The sequence below is a fragment of the Rissa tridactyla genome, chromosome 6 (assembly GCF_028500815.1).
Source record: "Rissa tridactyla isolate bRisTri1 chromosome 6, bRisTri1.patW.cur.20221130, whole genome shotgun sequence".
NCBI lineage: Eukaryota > Metazoa > Chordata > Aves > Charadriiformes > Laridae > Rissa > Rissa tridactyla.
In genome coordinates, this window is record NC_071471.1 from 65,103,424 (window position 1) to 65,122,702 (window position 19,279).

The 19,279-nt window shown below is 40.7% G+C and overlaps 1 protein-coding gene across 1 annotated transcript in view; it reads right to left on the reverse strand.

Moving 5' to 3' along the window:
• GFRA1 (GDNF family receptor alpha 1) overlaps positions 1 to 19,279 on the reverse strand; it is a 150,103-nt gene that overhangs the window by 10,840 nt on the left and 119,984 nt on the right. Inside the window, exon 8 of the mRNA XM_054206710.1 lies at positions 1,050 to 1,106. Coding sequence (XP_054062685.1) covers positions 1,050 to 1,106 — 57 coding nt within the window. The remainder of the gene's footprint in view (positions 1 to 1,049; positions 1,107 to 19,279) is intronic.

A 19,279-nucleotide genomic window follows, 5' to 3' on the forward strand; every position in this document is an offset into this window, starting at 1 on the left:
GGGCCTTGAGGTGCAAACTGTTAGAATCGAGGCATTGGTGGAATTATCACGATATGCTTTCTTATACTCAGCCCTGGACATTTGCTTTTTGGCAACTGTCACAGACAGAGTATGGAGCAAGACAGACCAGCAGTTCTTAGGGTAAGCTACAGTTATTGCGGCCTTCTTGTGAAAGTTCTTTGAGCCAGCACAAGATGTCAACAGATCTGTTACCATTACTGCACTCTTCCCTCACCTGTTAGTAGGCTTCATTCTAGTATCTAGAGGAAATTCTTAACAGAACCTAAAGAATTAGGAATGGGCTATAGAACTGTCATTGTTTAGAAGAAAGTGTGCAAATTTGTACTGGCGAAGGAGAACCTGAAAGGTGTGGTCACATCCCTTTGGTGGCTTATGCCAGTGCTAATGATGCTCTGATGTCTAGGCTCTGTGCTTCCACATTGTAAAAATTAATGTACGCACCTCACTAATTATTAAGCTTCCTGAGAGACTCAGTACAAAGGGTATGGACTGACAGACATGGAGACTGACGTAATGTTTAGGTCTGAAAGGCGGCCTTGGAGGTCAGGCCAAGCAGATACTCCAACAGCACGGGGAGGTTCACCTCTCTGGGGGCTGGCAATCTGTCTTCTGATGTATGAGCATCCAGTGTCCTGATGTGAACATCATTTCATGCCCTAAATTGGTCATTTTTGTTAGCCACAGAATGATGTCCAGTATGTTTCCGTGTATTTGTTAAAAGCCATATCATCCTGTGTTCCTGCAGATTATTAACCAGTTATACTTGCTAGGTGCAATGGTAATTACCATTGGATCTGCCTAAACGTGCACGACAGAGCTATTAAAATACAAAGCCAGCAGAGGCCACTTTGAGCCCAGCTCCAGATTTCTGAGTAAGGTCGTTCTTTAACACATTATGGTACCCAAACATAACAACGCTATCAAGACTTTAGTGTGAGTTACACCCATTATAATCTCGACAGACACTGAACCTTTTATATTATGGGAAGCCACCTCTGCTGTGAAATATACAGGATCCACACTCTTACCTCATTAAGACAGAGCTCTGTGTCTACAGATTCATTGGATTTCCGCTTCTTCTGTGCCTATGAACAAATGCAAAATGTATTCCCTGTAAAATTTATACATAGAGCAGCGCAAAACAATTAGATAAACTCACATGGGTTGTCATACTCCTATAATTTTGACTGTGATTTGCACGTGATTAGCAAATAAACTCTCCAAATGTAACTGCATGTTTTCCAATAACATTCACATTCTGATTTTTATTTACAGCAAAATTTCAAACAGTCAGCTAAGGGTACTTAGTAATTACAATGATGAGTGCCATCAGCTGCAGAGAACGTGTTATGTTCTGTGGCCCCTTAAAAATCGGGCTGGATGTTCATGAGAAGCAGCGAAATATGACAGTTAATAATTACCATAATACCACTGCATAGGAACAAAAGACATATCATGTATCTCAGTTTTAGGAAAATATACCACACAGGAGTATTTTATCCTTAATGATTCTTGCAATTTCTCCAAGTATTATTATGAAAATACAAATATAATTTTAATACACTGCATGGCTGCCTCTTCTAGAAAAGTCATGTCTTTTAACATGACCTGTAAGTCAAATTGAGCTGTTTGTTAACATTGCGTTCACTGATTATTATATATGGAATATGATTAAATGCAGGAATATTTTACATGATCCAAGCCTAAAAAATGAATCTGCTATATCTTTGGCCATGTCTTATGATCATCTGTTGCTAATACCATGTTCTCTTCACACTGACTCAAGTAAGAAGCATTTCTGGTGGCAGCATCATCCAAAATGAAAGCAATTGTACGCACTCCGTCTAGCGTCATAAGGTGTTTAATATTTCCATTGCTCAGGTGAACACGACTGTGCTGGGAGTTTTCTGCTTTTCTGTAATAGCAATAGCAATCCCCACCGTGCTGAAGATATCCTCAGTAAATGGTGCTGTGGTTGATTTAAGTACTTCAGTGGTTCTCAGTATCATTTCTTTCATTGTATATTCCAGAAATACAAACAGCACTCTTTTATAGGAGCTACTATACAATACAACTATACAAACGTACAATCACGTCTTATAACAGAAGACTTGGATTTACACATTGAAACTACTGACTGCACTGAGGAAGTTTGATACTTCCTGGAAGTTTTGTTGGTCTCGCAATTTATTTCCTGCAAAAAAACGAGGATCTGAACCTCGTCGCGTTGCATTCGTTTTAGGCTACAGAATCCCACTGGTTTTGGCAGAGATGGACTGGACTAAAGCTGATGTGAGGAAGTGCTGAGCATTCTGATTATATACCCTCAAAAGTTCCGTTCCACATACAGATATTTTATTTTATACCTGAGAGCCACTGGTGCTGCCCATGGATACAAAATAGTCTTCGACCTAATTACTGATTTTAGAATCCAAATGAAGGAGCTGAACTTCTCATTAGGAAGCACATTTTCTGCTTTTCATGATACTTTTATGTTTATAAATATATATGCTAGAGACAACTGAAAAACTAAACCAGCTGGGATTTAAGAGAAAGACAGCTTAACTATAGTAAGAATGCATACTGTATATATGTTGATAGTTTTCAAATATATGACAAAATAATAGCTCGATTCATTAATAAACACCCTCCGCGAAATCTCTCTCTTACATACCCATTCTTGTAATTAGTACCATTAAAGTGGTTATGGTAAGCATAAATTTAACTATCGAAATGGAAAAAGAAATGCCTGGAAGTAAATTTGCTGCAACAAGAAGGAACACAGTGAAGCCTTCCTGCCATGTCTGGAGTACAGGTGGTATTCACAGAGGTTAGGAAACTTCTTTTAATGGCACATGGGTAGATTTCAACTCCTAAATGGATGGCTCCAAGGAGACGGGTAAAAAAGCAGAAACTGTATTTCAATCCTGATTTTCTTATATCCTAAACACCCATACTACATTGAATTGGAATGTGAGGCTTCATAGGAGGCCTCAGGTTCAGAGCTTCAGACCTTCACGGTGTAAACTCTAAGGACCGTAAAAGCCTCGTATTTCTTAGTTCATCATTCAGTGCTGAATTTCCTAATTCACACAAGCGTCTGTCTATTGGAAACGTTGTGCTTTGCTGCTTACACCTGCTCCGGATTCATAACATTGTGCTAACTACAAGTCTGCTCTTGCTAGTTGGTCTCAACACCAAAGTTAAGATTTTTGTTCCTTCTGTACTGTGTTTCTCAAAAGAGAAAAGAGAAATATATCATTATTTTGTCTACATGCAGTAAAATCTTTCTTTACTTCATTCAGCCTCATAAACAACAGAGTGCAGCAGATAAAACATATTTACCTTTGAGAACACTATTTCAAGGGTAAAATCAACAGCTAGAAACAAAATCAACATAAAAAAAAAGCTTTTCAATCATTGTGATCAATATTCCCTAGCTTTCATTTGGAAGGTAAGACTTCTCTGTATGCATATACTTAATGCAGTCATTCTAACATCAACAACACTTATTCACATGCATCCTCTATTATAAAGTCCTCCTTTCTTAGAAATGAAAAGTAATTTTAATAAATAGACAGGCTTTTCTCTTATCAAAACAGAAAAGACAATATCTTCCATTTAAAAATACAGCAAAAATGAAACCTCTTTCTTTGGGGGAGGGGGAGAAGGCTGAGGGAAAGAATAAACTATCATTTTGCGGATGAGATGAGACATTATATGCCAAGTTTCAAATTGGAAGAGTACGTTTTTACTGTTGAGTTATAAACCTGTAAAAACGGGTTATAATGGAAATGCTGGCATAGGCTGCACTACTGTGATACAACGGTGCATTACTAAATCACAAGTAATGGAAAAAAAACCCCACTCTACATGTTGAAGAGAGTGCTATAGAAAGCGTATGTCCTGTAATTACAACCTAAGGGGGAAATTCTTCCTGCCCTTCTCTTGCGTAGAAAGGACTCTACATGTAGCAGAACTGCTGTATTTGTGCTACACTTTATTAGAGGTAAAAAATCAGGACTTGGAGATTACGCTGATAGCCTTGGTGGAAATACGCCCAGGCTGGGAGACATGTATTTGGATTATGAAGGATATCCTCAGCCATCGGATATTTACCTTACTGCATCTTCCATTATCCAGAAAGATTAAACAATAGAAAAGTGTGCCCATCACGTACAGCTGCAGACAATTCTGACACGGAATATCTAAGCCATCAACAAATTTGGGAAATGAGAGTTCATTATGCCAGATGCCAAAGATTCACTGCCAAATCCCACCTCAGGTCTCCTACCTGCCTAACATATGGGCAGGAAGGTACCTTCAAAGGTGCTGGATACCTAATTCGACAGGAGTAGAATAGCACACACAAATGGCTAATAAGTCTGTATTCAAACTGTTGTGGGTTTGGTTTTTTTTTAATATAAAGCTCTTATCTGGTGAAAAAAAGATCCATGGAAATTTCGTCACCAAACAAAACAAAAGCAAGGCTGGGCTGATAAAAATAATAATTAAAATAACAGTGAAAGAAAAGCAGCTTAAAATAACTGGCTAAACATACGGAAAGAGGTATGAGATCTTTTCTACTGAGGTAAAATAGCATTTGCTAATGACTTATACAGTCAGCTGTGACAAGACTGTAAAACAAAGTTAGGGAAGTCGGGTTGACACTCACCCTGGCTTCGCAGGGAACTATAATTCAGTAATGTGGGCTACTCTGAAGAAGTTGCCCCCATACTGCCAACAACCTTGCACTCACTTTAGCTTTTATAGTCCATAAAAATGAACATCTGCTTTTACAGAGAACCTTATCACTGTGGTAGCATAAGCAACAGATGATATTTAGAGATAATCACATTCATGCACCTCCTGATGAGCTCTTTCGTACCCCGTACGTTAGTCACGCAAGCCTTGTTTTGGTCTTTGCAACCTTTAGCTTTTAATATGTGAATTCAAGTGTTGGGCTTGGTCAAGAGCTGGTAGAGAAACCAACTGCATGTCCAGAAAAGAAAAAAAAAATCTCATGATCAGAAACAGAATATTACTTATTTCTTTCCTAGAAAGGAAGGAGAATCAGGGCCAGCAGAGGAACTAGTAGTTTTCTGAAAAGAGAAAGGAATATTGTTTATAGAGATATTTCTCCTCCAGACACAGGACTCTGTGGACCTCCACGTTTTGTTCTAATCGCAATGGCTCCCAGATGAGTTCAATCATATGTCCTTGCTCAGACATCGCCTAACCTAGTCTTCTCTTGTCTTGACCTGACCTAATAACCACCACAAGATCCTCCCGAACCTAATCACTCTCTGCTTTCCTTCCCCAAATCCCTCTGCCTCCATCCTTTGCAGACGTTATAACCCAGGACATATTCCCAGAAACGCTATCTTGCAATTATGCATCCAGCTTCTACAAATCACAGCGCTACATGGTTAATAAATGCATTAAACACTGCAGTAGTATCTCACCAGGAGTCAGTACACACATTATTTATGGCTTGTCATCCAGCAGTATTTTTATATATCCAGTACAGCATGTATATCTATGTTACTCACAGCAAGGAAAACGTCTGAGGATGGCTCCAGACGGAGGTGAGCTTTAATTTGGAGGGAAGGAGAAGCACGTAAAGGGAAATAAATGCATTGGACCTGAATGCAAACAGGCATGGAGTGAGCATCCAAACTCAGAAACCAGTCCCTTGCTGTTAGCTACACACTTTGGGCCTTTATGAAACATATTGCTTAGACATTACAGTGAGAGGCAACAGAAGTATCATTACGATAGAGATCTGTTATGTGGGTTGTTTTTTCAGCTAATTTTAATGAGTGTGCCTTTGTCCTCTCCTGAGATGCCTGGTTAGTTATGCTCATATTAACAAGCCTTTCTGAAGAAAAGGGACAAACCTCTCAGAATACATCCTTCAAATGACCACGCTTCTGAAGTAGCTGTAACAAATGAGGGCGCTTGCTCTTTTTGCTCTTCTCTTGTGTTGATTAGAGAGATTTACTATGCAACTAACCTGTTTTTCCAACAGGAGGACACAACCAATAAGTGGAGAAATATACAGACTGTAAAAATGCAATCAGTTTAACTCTTCTGCGCTCACTAAGCGGTAGGTGCATCTATCACAATCGTCAATAGTATTTTCTTATTAGCGCAGTAGCACTGTGCCATGCTGGAGTATAAATTACCTTCAACAAGGAAGATAAGTAAAGCGGGGGTCAGAGACACAGGCCACTAAAATAAGGATCCAATTCAGCACAGAGTAATTTTGAAACCCATACTGTACTGCCAGGATGCAAAGCTATTTAAGCTATAAAAACAATCAGCTTTGCACAATCCTATAACAAAGAAGTTAGATCTTTGTTTCTGCTGCTTTGGTTTTCTCCTCTGCTGAATCAGCCCTCAAGATACAAGCTTGGGGCATGAAATTATCGGTCGTCATTCTGCAAAAAAGCACTACAGTGCTGTCATCCCACTCTGTACAGTGAAGAATGTATCTTTTAAAAACAAGCATTACCAAGACATTGCTGGCACTAGTCTCCAAAGCTATGTAGATAACACCCAGCACAGTAAGGATCAAATCGCAAGTTTTTCAGCTGGGAGACATTAAATAAAGCAAACCAATTATCCCCTTGCGCCCAAATACACACAGGGGAAACACGCAGAGAGTTTTACAGGCTGCAATACAGTGCAACAAACAGTTTATCAGCCAGTCCCTTCAGATCCCATCACCTCCCAGCACTAAGCTCCTGTCCCCCGTAGCTTTGTACATGTCCTAAAATCACACAGTCTGTCCCTGTTCTCCTACAGGGGTCTCGTCAGGCGGCAGACCCCAGGCAGCCCTGAGCACTTGCAGGATGCCCCGGCTGCCTTTGGGTCCAGCCACCCTCTGGTTTGCCAGTTCGAGCACTCAGAAATCATGGGTCAGGCCCCATCCAAAACCAGCAGACAGCTGCTCAGTGGGCAACACTGCACAGAGACAGATCTACCTTCACAAAGCTCTGGCTTTTTTAAAGCAACACTCATGGCATGTTAAAAGTCCCCTTATTCCTCAACGTTAATAGATTCTTGCTGGTTTTGAGTACTTAAGGATCAGAACCAAGGGACAGAGGGCAACCTCAAAGCAGGGAGGTCTGTTTTATGGTCAGGAAAGGGAAAAAGTGATGGTGGGTTCCCTGAGATCATTTCCACGCATTCCTTCAGGAGGAAAGGGGGTTGAAAAGAAAAGGCTTCACCCCAGGGCAGGCATGAGGAATCCTCTGGGAAGAGGGGCTTGGACACATGTAGGTCCCTGTTTTGCTACAGCCAGCTTTCCAGCTCTTCGGTCACCAATGAGGTAGCATGGCCCAGTCCTTCAGGACAGGGCTAGGTGGGCTGGGAGCAGTGTTTCTTCCCCAGGCCACCGGCTAACGATGGATCAAACTAGCTCTGGTCTAACAGGTGCCCAGTGCAGAGACCTGGGTCTCTTGATAGCTGTAGCTAGAAACATACTCAGCAGCAGACAAGACTTTAGAAATCTGAGAAACAGGCCTATTAGCCAATAAAGTCCAATACAGGCAGAGAAAAACCTCCTCCCTCCAACCTCTTCAGTCTTAAATTTATGAGAAAATTTGATTGGGGTGGTAAGGTGGGAGTTTGGGAGTAACCCTTCCAAAATGAGCAGAAACAAGTGCGGAAAGAAGGAAAGATGACCTGTTCTGTATGAATTATTGGGGGACTATTCCCAGATACTTATGTTAGTAAAGACGAGACCCATCTCTCACTGCACTTATATGGCTGGGACAATATGGCACAAAAACTACCTAACAGCAATCTTAAAGGTTTTATAAAAAACAGATCCTACCAGAAACACCAAACTGATCAAACAGCTTACAAGGACCAGACACGGAGATCTTCAAATATTTATTTCAAGCAATTAGTCTCCTAGTGAGCACAGCACAAAATATGACACCCAGCCAAGGCAACTGAACTGACTGACTTACCTTTCATGGCAGTACAGTAACTTGCTAACGATTTTGTTTTCGTGTTCAGTCATTCATTTATCTGAGCAAAATGAATTTCTGTAGTCCTAGATTCTTGCTTCCTATTTTTAGGGGATATTATGCAATTCTCCTAATATGGTCTTTTTATGGATTTGCCTCAAGCAAATATTTTTTGCATTAGGAAGGGCAGAGGAGAAAACAGAATACTAAAAAGCATAGAAGGAATAAGTTTTGTTAGGTTACTATCTCAACAGTTTAGAGTGCCCAGGTTGTTTTGGTTTGGTTTTTTTCCTCTAGTTATAAAACTGAACAGCCATGTAATCCAAAGTCGAGTTGTCTGGGATTTTATTATTAAAACCCATTTCCCCAGTGATTCACTACAGCTAACAACCCAGCGCACACATAGCAGTTACAGGTAGCATCTGCCTGGTCTGCACTGAGCAGCATCTAAAGAAAAGCAGCACGAACACAAAGCCATTACAATCCCAGTGAAAAGACATACTCGGCTTTTAATTTTGAACAAAGATAAGCCATTGAAGAATTGCAGATCCCACAACGCTTCCCCGGGCTGGAGTGTGTGCCCTTGCGTGTCCGAATATGCAAACAGAGTTGTTCTGACTGGCAGCAGGCGAAGTACCTACCTCCCCTATTAGACTGGGCTTACGTGGTGCACTGGAGTGTGCCGCAAACACTCCTGAGCAGCTGTCAGCCATGGCTACTAGGGGACTAAAAGCAGCTCAGCCAGAACAGCACAGGCCTGCATTGCGCTAATGAGCCTTGAAAAGAGGCACCATAGTAATGCAGCTCCAGTGCTTCTGCCCCACATCTCACACCTCCAGGTGTGCCTCGGCAGGGAGCTGCCGGCCGGAGGGCGGCTGTGACGTGCTGCTCTGTGACAGGCAGGTGGTCACAGGCACGTTCTCCTTCACACCGAGCAGGTGACAGGACGGTCTGTGGCTGGAACTCTCTGCTAAGAAAAACTTGGGAGCCTCCCAAGCCCAAAAGCAGAGTTGCAGGGAGGGAGCTCAGTAGGGATGCTGGCCGCATTGGTCGGCCTTGTGAGACATCCAGCTCCGAGCTGTCAGCAGGTGGAAGATATTAAGAAAACAAGGTCACACATTGCCTCTACGCTCGGGCAGCAGGACCAGGGGTGCCGTCCTCTGGTTCTGCAGCTGGAAGGAAAGATCAGGCAAGCTTGCTTGAACACCAGTCTGCATGAAGCCTTGAGCGCTGAGCATTGCAGGAAGCTTCTGTGTCTGCTATGCCAAGCTTAAGCAACTGATATTATTGCTGGTTTCTTGAGCACCGCGTTCACTCATAAATTTTAAAAGGGAAGGGAAGAGAATGACCATGAACATCTGCTTTTGGTTAAGTGACTGAAAATGTTCAAGAATTTTCTCTTTATTAACCATACGGCTGTGCGCGTATGTGTTGTGAGTACTGGCATGGTTACGCACGGAAAGAAAACACAGAAAGCCTAAAAAGGCTTTCAAAACACTGCAGGTAACAAGTGACTTCACTGCAGTTGCAGGGAGGTGAAAGCAAAGGTGCAGATACTAAAGTATCCTCGCACAGAAAAGCAGAAGAAACTAGCCATTTAGTTGAGGCGCCCATCATACAGCTACGCCCTCCCCTCCTCAGTCTTAGTTACACTTCTCAAGCCCGTTTCCTTACATCCGCAGTTATGTGACTATGCCTGTACCTGAGTCCCATCAAATCATGACATTATTTGGAGACCGCTTTTTTTTCTTTCTTTTAGAAGTAATTCTATCTTGAACAGCTGTGATTTGGATTAATTGGTGAATTTTGCGTTTTTGGCACAACACGCTCTCCAGAAGTGCCACCGAAATAAAAATTTAAAGCATTTTCTCCTTGTTCCTCTAATCCTGTAGCTGGGTTCTGCAGGTGCACAGATGTCCCCTCAGAACTGGCAGGGCTGAAATTTTAGTGAAGTTGCTGCAGTATTTGCTTCAATATCCATGTTCCTTTCTAGCACTGAAAATACCATTCAGGATAAAAATATCAGAAAGATTATTTTTAAATAATGCAATCAAATTTACCAAGGCAAGTCTATAACAAAACCAGGCTATGGCAGACTGCGGTCTTGACCCGCAGCTGGTCCCCAGGAATTCAGCCAGAGCCATGCACGTAACATGAAAAATTTCACCCAAATAGAATGTTTTGGCAAAGTTCAAAGTCACTGAATACAGGACTTTTTTTAATGCAAAACGTAAGACTTCAACTTTAAGCCTAGCTGCTAGATGTGGCTATAATAATTTTTATTTTCATTAGAATATACGCCTTTATACCTTTGTAGAAAGGTATTCAAATTCACTGTTAGTACTCCTGATTAATGAATTCTGACAGCATTTTAATTTCTAAAAGTGAATGAGTATCATAAAATCTTGATTGTTGGCATTTTATTTCTCTACGACAAGCATATGTTTCAACAGATTTAAGTCATGACTGAAAAAAACTAAACATCCAGCTAGCCCTGTGCACAGATCTCCATTAGCTAAGCTAGGCCCTGGTTTGTCCTGTCAGCTTCCTAAACGTTATTAAAAGGCCCCTGCAATATGGATCTTAAAACTCAATACTTGCGAGAGACTTTGATGTAGCATCCTACATTCATTCCTCCCCTGCTGAAGTGAGTGAAGGAGAGAAAAATCATCCCTTCTCAAAAATAGTAGGAGTGAAATCCTAACACTAATTCTCTTTAATGGGCTGTAACTATAGTGGACTACGCTTTAATGGATGATGTTATAGCGGCCTTCCTCATATCCATTATTTACACATGAACGATGCTCTCACATGCAACTGTTACGCTGTAATTAATGATGTTACTCAAATAAGCAGAGAAACTCTCATGTAAGAGGAGTCTGCAGAATCCTGACCTTATTAGAAAGGTGCCTGGTTCTTTGCTGCCCTGATCCCACTGCGCCAACACGAATTCTTCCACTGGCCAGGCAGCGGCAAGTGAAAATGAAAAGCAACTTCCTAATACGATCTGCATACATGGCCTCCAATTTGAGCTCATTAAGAAGCACTGAGAAATTTTTTCCATCACTGAAATAATTTCTCAGACACAAAAAGTATGGTGATTGTTAGATGTTTAACGATTATAACCCTATTAAGACAAATTCGAGCCTATAATAACCAGATTATGCAAATAATTATCAGATTATGCAAAATTGTATTCACAGGATGTGATCCTGCTTTGTTTCATCACAAAAATAATTCAGAGAAGGACAGAAGGCTTATGTTTATGTTTACATTTAATAAGCCAGAAAGTACAAATAGATGAATGCTAATTATGCAAGTAAGGGAGATCAACACGATCACTTTGGGTGTATTTTGTAAGGTTTCCATACTAAACTGGAAGAAGCTTTTGAAGATTTATTGTGAGTAGTTTGCCTACTTTTTGAAGTATTATGTTGTGGCAGACTGGATAGTTCAGGGGATTATTAATGGGATATAAAGCCTTATATTCTGAGGTAGCTAGTTTAATCTAGCTCAGGTCAATACTGACAACTATTCTGTAGTATTTTTGAAATGAGGAGGCGGTTCTGGAGCACTTCTTCTCTTAGGAGGACAGGTTCAATGCACAAAAGTGGCACTGATTTGCACCTCAGGCAGTGCACTTCATCAAAGAGACTGAGGAATTAATGGGATATAGGTTTGTAACGTCGCAAAGCACTCAGGATGTTTCCCCATGCCCTTCATTTCCCTTTCTGGGAGAGGAGCTGCTCTGTTAAAAAGGGCCAGTCCTCCTACATCCTCAGATTTTTCTAATTCCGTTGCAAACCCTACAAGAAAAATCTTGAAGGTGCCCTACGCTACCAAATTTTAACATCCTTTAGTGGGACTCAAGAGAGAGATGAGAAGGTTTCACCTAGAAAAACATCTTGAAAGTGCCATCTGAAGAGAATCTTGATTGATGATGGTTGGCAGCAAGTATTTCCCTGAATGCAAAACAGTTTTATTAACAGTTCTGGACTGAGCTGAGGCAAGTAGAAAACAGCACCAAGCGAGGGGTGTTTTTTGTGATCTACCTACTCATGCATCTAATACTCGCGAGCATCAGCTTTGTCTTACTAGCAAGCTTCAGTGTCGATATGTTGTCACCAAGTTTCCCAAGAGGAAGCATTCAAAAAAAACATACATCTGGGTGTGCGTCAACTACAGCGACAACATGGTTTCTTGTGTTACTCCCACCTCCAGACCAGTGGGTGGAAAGTCAGAAATAAGACAGCATTAGTAGAGGTGAGGGATCGGTATAACGCAGACTGTGTCTACTGTGTATTAATGTATACTGTATATGCTGGCTGCATTACGGGCGCCGGCACTGGTACTGCACTAGCGTGTTGAGCGGTCCCCGTGAGAAGTGAGCTTAATGGGTTGAAGAGATGACACGTGCAGTGGCCAAGATGGGATTCGCCTCTCTAGTACTTGAGAGCAGTATGCCTGAAAGGGATCTGGGCTATCACTATGCTGCTCACACTCAGCGCCCACTTGAACAGCACAGGACGTCGCATTTCTGATATGCTGTGCATGGATGAACGTAATTGCACTACAACAGGCTTTGTACATAACAAACGGCAGCAGATGATGAATGAGGACTTGCAGAGCATACATGAGCAGATGCGTCTCACTGGCTTGGAGATTATTTGGAGTTGCAACCTTGCCAGTTGCTCTCTTTTAAGTGTTCACGAAACACCCGAGTCCGGTCTCCTGTTACACTGACGCGAGCCAGCATGACTTGATTTCAGGGGCTGTCCCTGCGACGTGGACCCAGGGCGACCGGTTCAGCATCCAAAGGGCAGAGCTCTCTCACTAAGGGCGCTTGCAGAAGAGTTGTACTGCTACTAAATACAACGTTGTATCTGAGCCATCAGCCTGAAGGTGAAAAGCCTCTGCTTAATTAATGATTCCTAAGTATCCTCATTAAGCTGTTCTCTGGCTATAGACCGTGTGGGTTTTTTATCTAAACCTTTTCAGTTGTGCCTATAACAATCTGAATTTCTCATCTGCAAATAAGCGTGACTGAATCCTTAGGAATAATCAGGAAATCTTAATTAAAAGTAATAGGGGTTAGGCCAACCCTTGATGAGAGCATGATTCCGCAAATAGTTGGAAGAATTTGTCAAACTAATTAAGTTCAAAATCGGTAGGAAAAAAGGGACAATTTTTCCTTCTGAATTTGCATTTGACTTCCAAAATTGTATATAGGCAGTTAGTTCCCTGCAGGAACAGATCCCTAAATTCGCCCTCAGGAGCAGATAATTGCATGCGACTGAAGTGTGCAGAGGAGCATTCTGACACAGAATTCTTTATATAATGGTCTTCAACAATTTAACTCAGATACGTACAACTTTCAATGCGCTACTTTTTCTAGAGGAGGGCAAGCAACTGTAAAAAACATACTACAGACTGTTGATCAGAACAGTTCTGATCAAACCACTTTTTTACTTTTGTGCAGACACAAATTTAGGAACAGGTTTTCACAGATACTTGTAACTGCTTTGCTTTCATCCATGCACACTCAATTTATATGCCCACTTACCCAACTCTGCACAAATTAGGTACTTAGGACTGCAGGTAGCTATTTAGATCCTACCTGGCACACGTCTTACCTGCCATGTACATAAAAAATCTGAATGCACACATTTCAGATCTGAGCATGAATTCAGTACGTCCAAATGTTTATGTGCATGTGGTAATGCATACCTGGCCTTGAATTAGAGGCAGCTTGAGGCTTCTGAAAATGTCAAGCTGGAAAAATAAAGTAGTACAGTGTAATAAAGTATTTAGTAAATTACTGCCCTGAATACCTAATTCTGTTTTAAGAAAGACATGAGGGAGGATAATCCTGTAATTCTTTAGGACACACGCTGAGTGAACCTATGAAAAAATATCTGCATTACGCACAACAGTCAGTCTGTTTACTTGTGGCTCACAGAAACAGCTAAGCACGCAGGAGGGCTTAACCTGAGGTGGGATTATTAGGCCAAATCCACCGATTAGAGCTACAATTTGGTGTGAAACAGTTAGGCTCTCCTCCAAAGTAGAGACTAAAATAAACTTTTTGAACTCCTATTGATTTTGAAGGCAAGGAACTGAGAAATGGGTGACAGCATCTCATGTTCTGGAAGTCAACAGCAAGTTGAAAAATGCTGTGAAGTAGATGGTTTGACGGTAATGTAGAGATCTATTATTCAGGTAAGACAGCTGATTAGAAGTCATAGGGATAAAAAGTAAGTAGGAGATAAAGGGTGTGATTTATTACCAGTATTTGATTACTAATGTACAGTGAAGACTGTAAGTAAAATGAGCAGAGAGGATAAAAGCAGAACAAAACCACATTTCTGTTCAGATGTTTTGTTGTAATTAATTTTTTACTAGAAGTATGTGTTAGCCAATTTGGTTAAAGGCTGTATTTCATTTTCTGTCCTATAAACTTCGTTTGACTACTTGAAAAATTTAGGCATCCTATGGAAAATGTTCAGAATTTTAGCTCTTCAACAGTGTATTATTTTTGCAGCTATGCTGCCTTGTCACCAATGTATGATTTAGAATGATTACTTATTATTGTATTCTAATTTCCATTGGGCTTTTCTAGATTTCATTTGTTGCTGCTCGCAAGGAAGAAACTATTCCTAAAAAATCTTCTTTATTACCACTGAAATGCTTTTGATCATATCTGCCACATGATAACTGAGAGCCCGGGTAGTTTATTTTTTAAGAACACCAGTTTTTGGGTTATATAGAAATATCAAAGAATGATGTCTATATATATGTAAAGAGTAACTGATAATTACAACGTACACTTAAGGATAATTGTGGTGTACGCAACTGTGGAGTTATTCCATTTTTACAAGTGTATAAACAAAAGCAGAATTTGATTAGGTCGTGTGATTGCCTCTTTAGACGCAAACGACTGTATCCATAAACATACTTCATGTACTTGGGTTTGCTGTTGGCAGAGGAAGGCGATGTATCCTCTTTAATCAAGGATAAGGAAGCAGGGTTGCCACAGATTTTTTTCTGAAATCAAAATATAGACCTACTCCAATCTCTTAATTGCACCCCGGTATGGCCAGAACCCCCAGCCCCTTCCCCACTGGAGCTTCCGAGGCAGCCACGCCAGTGATGGCATGGTGACTCCTCCCGTCACCTCCATACGGGCTCAACATCCCTCCTGCTCAGTCCTGTGCAGTCTCTTCCCCCCCGCCCCCTCCCCCCCAGAATCTGCATTTAGCCATTGCATCATTAGAGAAAATATAGAAAAATGTACACTGATAAATTTCATAACAGAATAAGTCTATGAGGCAGTTGAGTGCCCAAAGATTACAGAACGGATCTGCAAGAAGAAAGAACACCCCAAAAAAATATAAAGAGGAAAAGACAGACAGGAAAAAGATCTAATAAAGACTAATGGTTAACTGGAAGTGAGGATTCAGAGGTGGAGTAGATATGCCAGTAAACTGAGACTAACAGTCTAACAACTCACGTCACATAAATAGGTAGAACTAGTCTTGGTTATTGTTTCCTGAAGGGGAACTTTCCTCTGTGATAAAATAGCGTTATTTCTTGAATTTCTATTATTTCTAATAGGGAGGGTTTCCAAGAGTACAGGAAGGTGTTTAAAAAAGATCATCGTGTTTAGAGCTGCTATCTGTGTATGAGTGTAAAGGAATCTATCTCTCTGAAGGCAGTGCGATTTTCTCTGCTGGTGCTGCAGAGATGTTTAGACCTCCAGAGGAAAGGTTACAGTTTCTGTGCCAGGGAAAGCAACGGTGCCACCAGACTGAGTGTAAGAGGATGAACAAAGCTGCCACATCCCCTTCCACAATTGGCATGTTCTGCAAGACGCGTAAAAGGACAGAATATGGTAAATGCCTGCAAGCCTATTTTCATCAAGTGGGTAACATCAGGTTATCCTTTCTGCTTTTCTGAGCACTGGAGCACTCAAATTCATATGCCGTCTTCAAATGCTTTAGTTCTACTATATTCTTCATAATGATTCAGCTAAAAGCAGCAACAAAGCAATCTGAACACTTGAAACTATTAAGAAATAGACAATTAAACATGTGCAGAAGGCTACTGAGGCTTGTGGAAACTCTATTTGCCTGATACCTGCTCAGGACCTACCACAACAGGGCAATGGCTTCTGCATACTAGCCAAGTCTTATCTTCTTTACGGTTATTTTGGACTGAAAATAAACCAGACAGAGCTGTAAGCATAAGACAGTGAACTTTAATCGACACTTTGTGTAGCAGTAGACAAAATACGATCAACCACTTGTCCCAAAGAACAGCATAGGTTTGGTGTGCTCTAGGAAATAGATAATCTATGGAAACAACCTGCTGATCACTAAGAAGGGCAAAAGTGTCCAGAAATGTCTGCAACAAGCAGATTGCAAGAGCCAACAAGGGTGACAGCAAATCAGAGGTTTATAGCCCAATTTGAATGCAGTAGTTACCCATGAGTTGCTCTCTACCCACTCATACACCCAAGGACTCAGAAGAATACCAGGAAACAAAGATTTTGGGAAAAGACTCTGTGGTAGGCAGCATCACAACTCTACTCCAGGATCTGGGACCATCTGTCCAACCTCTGGAGATTTCAGGGAGCAGGACAAGAGACGAGGGAAACCTCATGACCCTGCACCAGGACTGTGCACAACACAACGGGGTCCCTTTCTGGGAGTGAGCCTTCTCCCCGTGGAAGGAGGAAGTCACGCAACAAATAGCTATGCTGCTCCCCTGACTTCTCACCCCCTCTGCACCATCCCCCTACAAGACGGAGAAGGCATGTAATTCATAAAACACTCTGCATCTGTGATTAAAATTCTTTGCTATCCAAAATTGTTTAGCCTCCACCCTGTGATTTGTCTTAAACTGTCACACTGCAAGACAAAACCATCAATACCTGCTTCAGTAACAGTGTTTAAAAATACATTTCAATTATAAAAATCTTGTGAAATCCTTTCGCTTGCCTAGCAACTAACAATTCTTCGCGAAAATGGAAGAATTGATAAAGAAAGATTTAATTTGTTAAGTTTTGATCTAGTCTGGCAACTGCCGAGCTATTTTCATACTTCAGAAATAAACATCTCTGTATTGACAACTGGGTCAATTATCTGAGATAGTACCAGTCTTTTACTTTGGTTTTCCTCATGTTTTCTCTGTGGATATACTTTCTGAGGACAAGATAACGCATTAACATAGTTTATAATAGTAAAATATTTATTCTTTCTAGAGCACTCAAATACACTATGTGGTTTTCAGAATAAATAAAGGCTGTGAGGTGGTATTTTAGCTTCACTGAAGTTAACTGTAATTCATCGGGTTTTTAAGGTCAGGAGTACGATTTCATTATGAGCCTGTGGAACAGCTAGTATGATGGGATTCTGGTCTATAAGTACGACTCCTGCAAGCTATTCCTATTAAAATAAAAAAGTACTAATGATTTCAAGGATTCTATTCTTGTTCTTCATGCCATTAGCAACCTGGTGGCATGATGGCTTTTGCCTGCGCTTGCTTTGCAACAGGGTCAGCCTGCTGGCACAACCACAGTTACTTTCACTTGCACAAGGGTAAATGGAAGCAGAGTCATGGCGAAAACCTAAAATTTGCTAACCGAAAACAATATGTCTTAAAGAAAGCGCTTTGTCAAGTCCCATAAACGCACAATATATTATGAACTATGCTTCCAAAGACAATATGATTAAACATCTACCATCACAATGCAATGACCTAGAATTTTTATTAGTAGTAGTTATGCCTTAAAATTAAATTATAATACTGTACTCCATTTTATGGCTGTTTTTTGCAGGCAGTGAGCTATCTGTTTTAAAAGGGAAACACGTGATGGACTAGATATTTGATTGAGAACTAAAATTGGCTGACATTAGGAATACCTTTAATATGATGAAGAACCACATAAAGTAATAAGATGGGCTATGAATAGTTCGATTAGGCTTATCTGATGTGATCCAATTTTCTGATTCTGGTTTATTCTAGCACTCTGTATTTTTGTGCGTATTCCTGTCAGAGGATACGAATGTGAAACGTAGAAACAACTGTGGCTTAGGGGAACATTGCAAATGCTACATCTGTTTTTATTAGCAATAATTTGCAGAATTCTTTGTGAGGATAAAAACTATAATCTGTCCATAGAAATTTCAATTTTCTGTAAAGGTGTGTAGTACATTTGAATAAAGTTGTATTTTTGTAAGTCATTAAATTGGTTTTTAGTAACCTCATACTCATTTTCAATTGAACAATTATTAAACTATAAAACAAAATTGCATGATTCCTAAAACTGTAGTCTGGAGTTTTACAGTCTGCTATAAAGTGCTGTATTATTATAATACACTAAAGATGCTCAGACTATTAAAACTTTTTTTAAATTAACTGTAAAATATTTTATCATTGATGAAATAATTCCAAAGTATTATGCTCTCCAGCAGTATACATGCACAATATTTCGGTATAATGAAAAGCATACTAATCAAAAAAACATACTTTAAACTGTAATTCAAATATGCAAAATAAACCATTTGGCTGTCTTTAGGTAATAGAAGTTTATTACACCTGACTTCCAACATTAAAAACGTTTCATCGGAGTATTTATCATTAAATATAAGGTCCAGTCTTACAGAGGGCTGTACGTGCAGAAGACACTGAATGTTAACCCGTGTACCTCTGTGTGGCTCTGATAACAGCAGAGATGTGCTGACTTACGGAGAGTTTTCGCCTGTATTTTACTCCACAAATCATGCCTGATCATGCAAGGGGGCCCGGTGTTCAACTAAGAAGTTCAACCAAGCCTGGTAAATGAGAACAATTTTCTACTGACTACTGATAGCCGATGTCTCATAGTAACGCTGACACTCTGATACATCTGAGCCTATAGGGTATGATACTTGGCTACGTCCTCAAACTGTTCCTCTGATGTTCAAAAGAGAGGCAAAAGACTCCCCGTACTTTGAAATTAATCAGCTGTATTAATCAGATCTTTAACTTCAGCAGGATTTCAACAAGCTTGAAAATGATCTATCTTGTGTGGTCCTGAAAGTCCTGGCAAAGATGGTGACGAAACCTTGCTCCGAGTGGGAGCAGTCTACATGATCATACCATTCGTACCTATGTATGTACGTGTTCACTACGAAGCAGGCTTTTGCCACTGAGGTCCACTATTTGCACAGTAATGCCGGTGGGCTGCTGATCGCTTCCCCGCCTGCGTGCACCGGCATCGCCACGTGGACTGA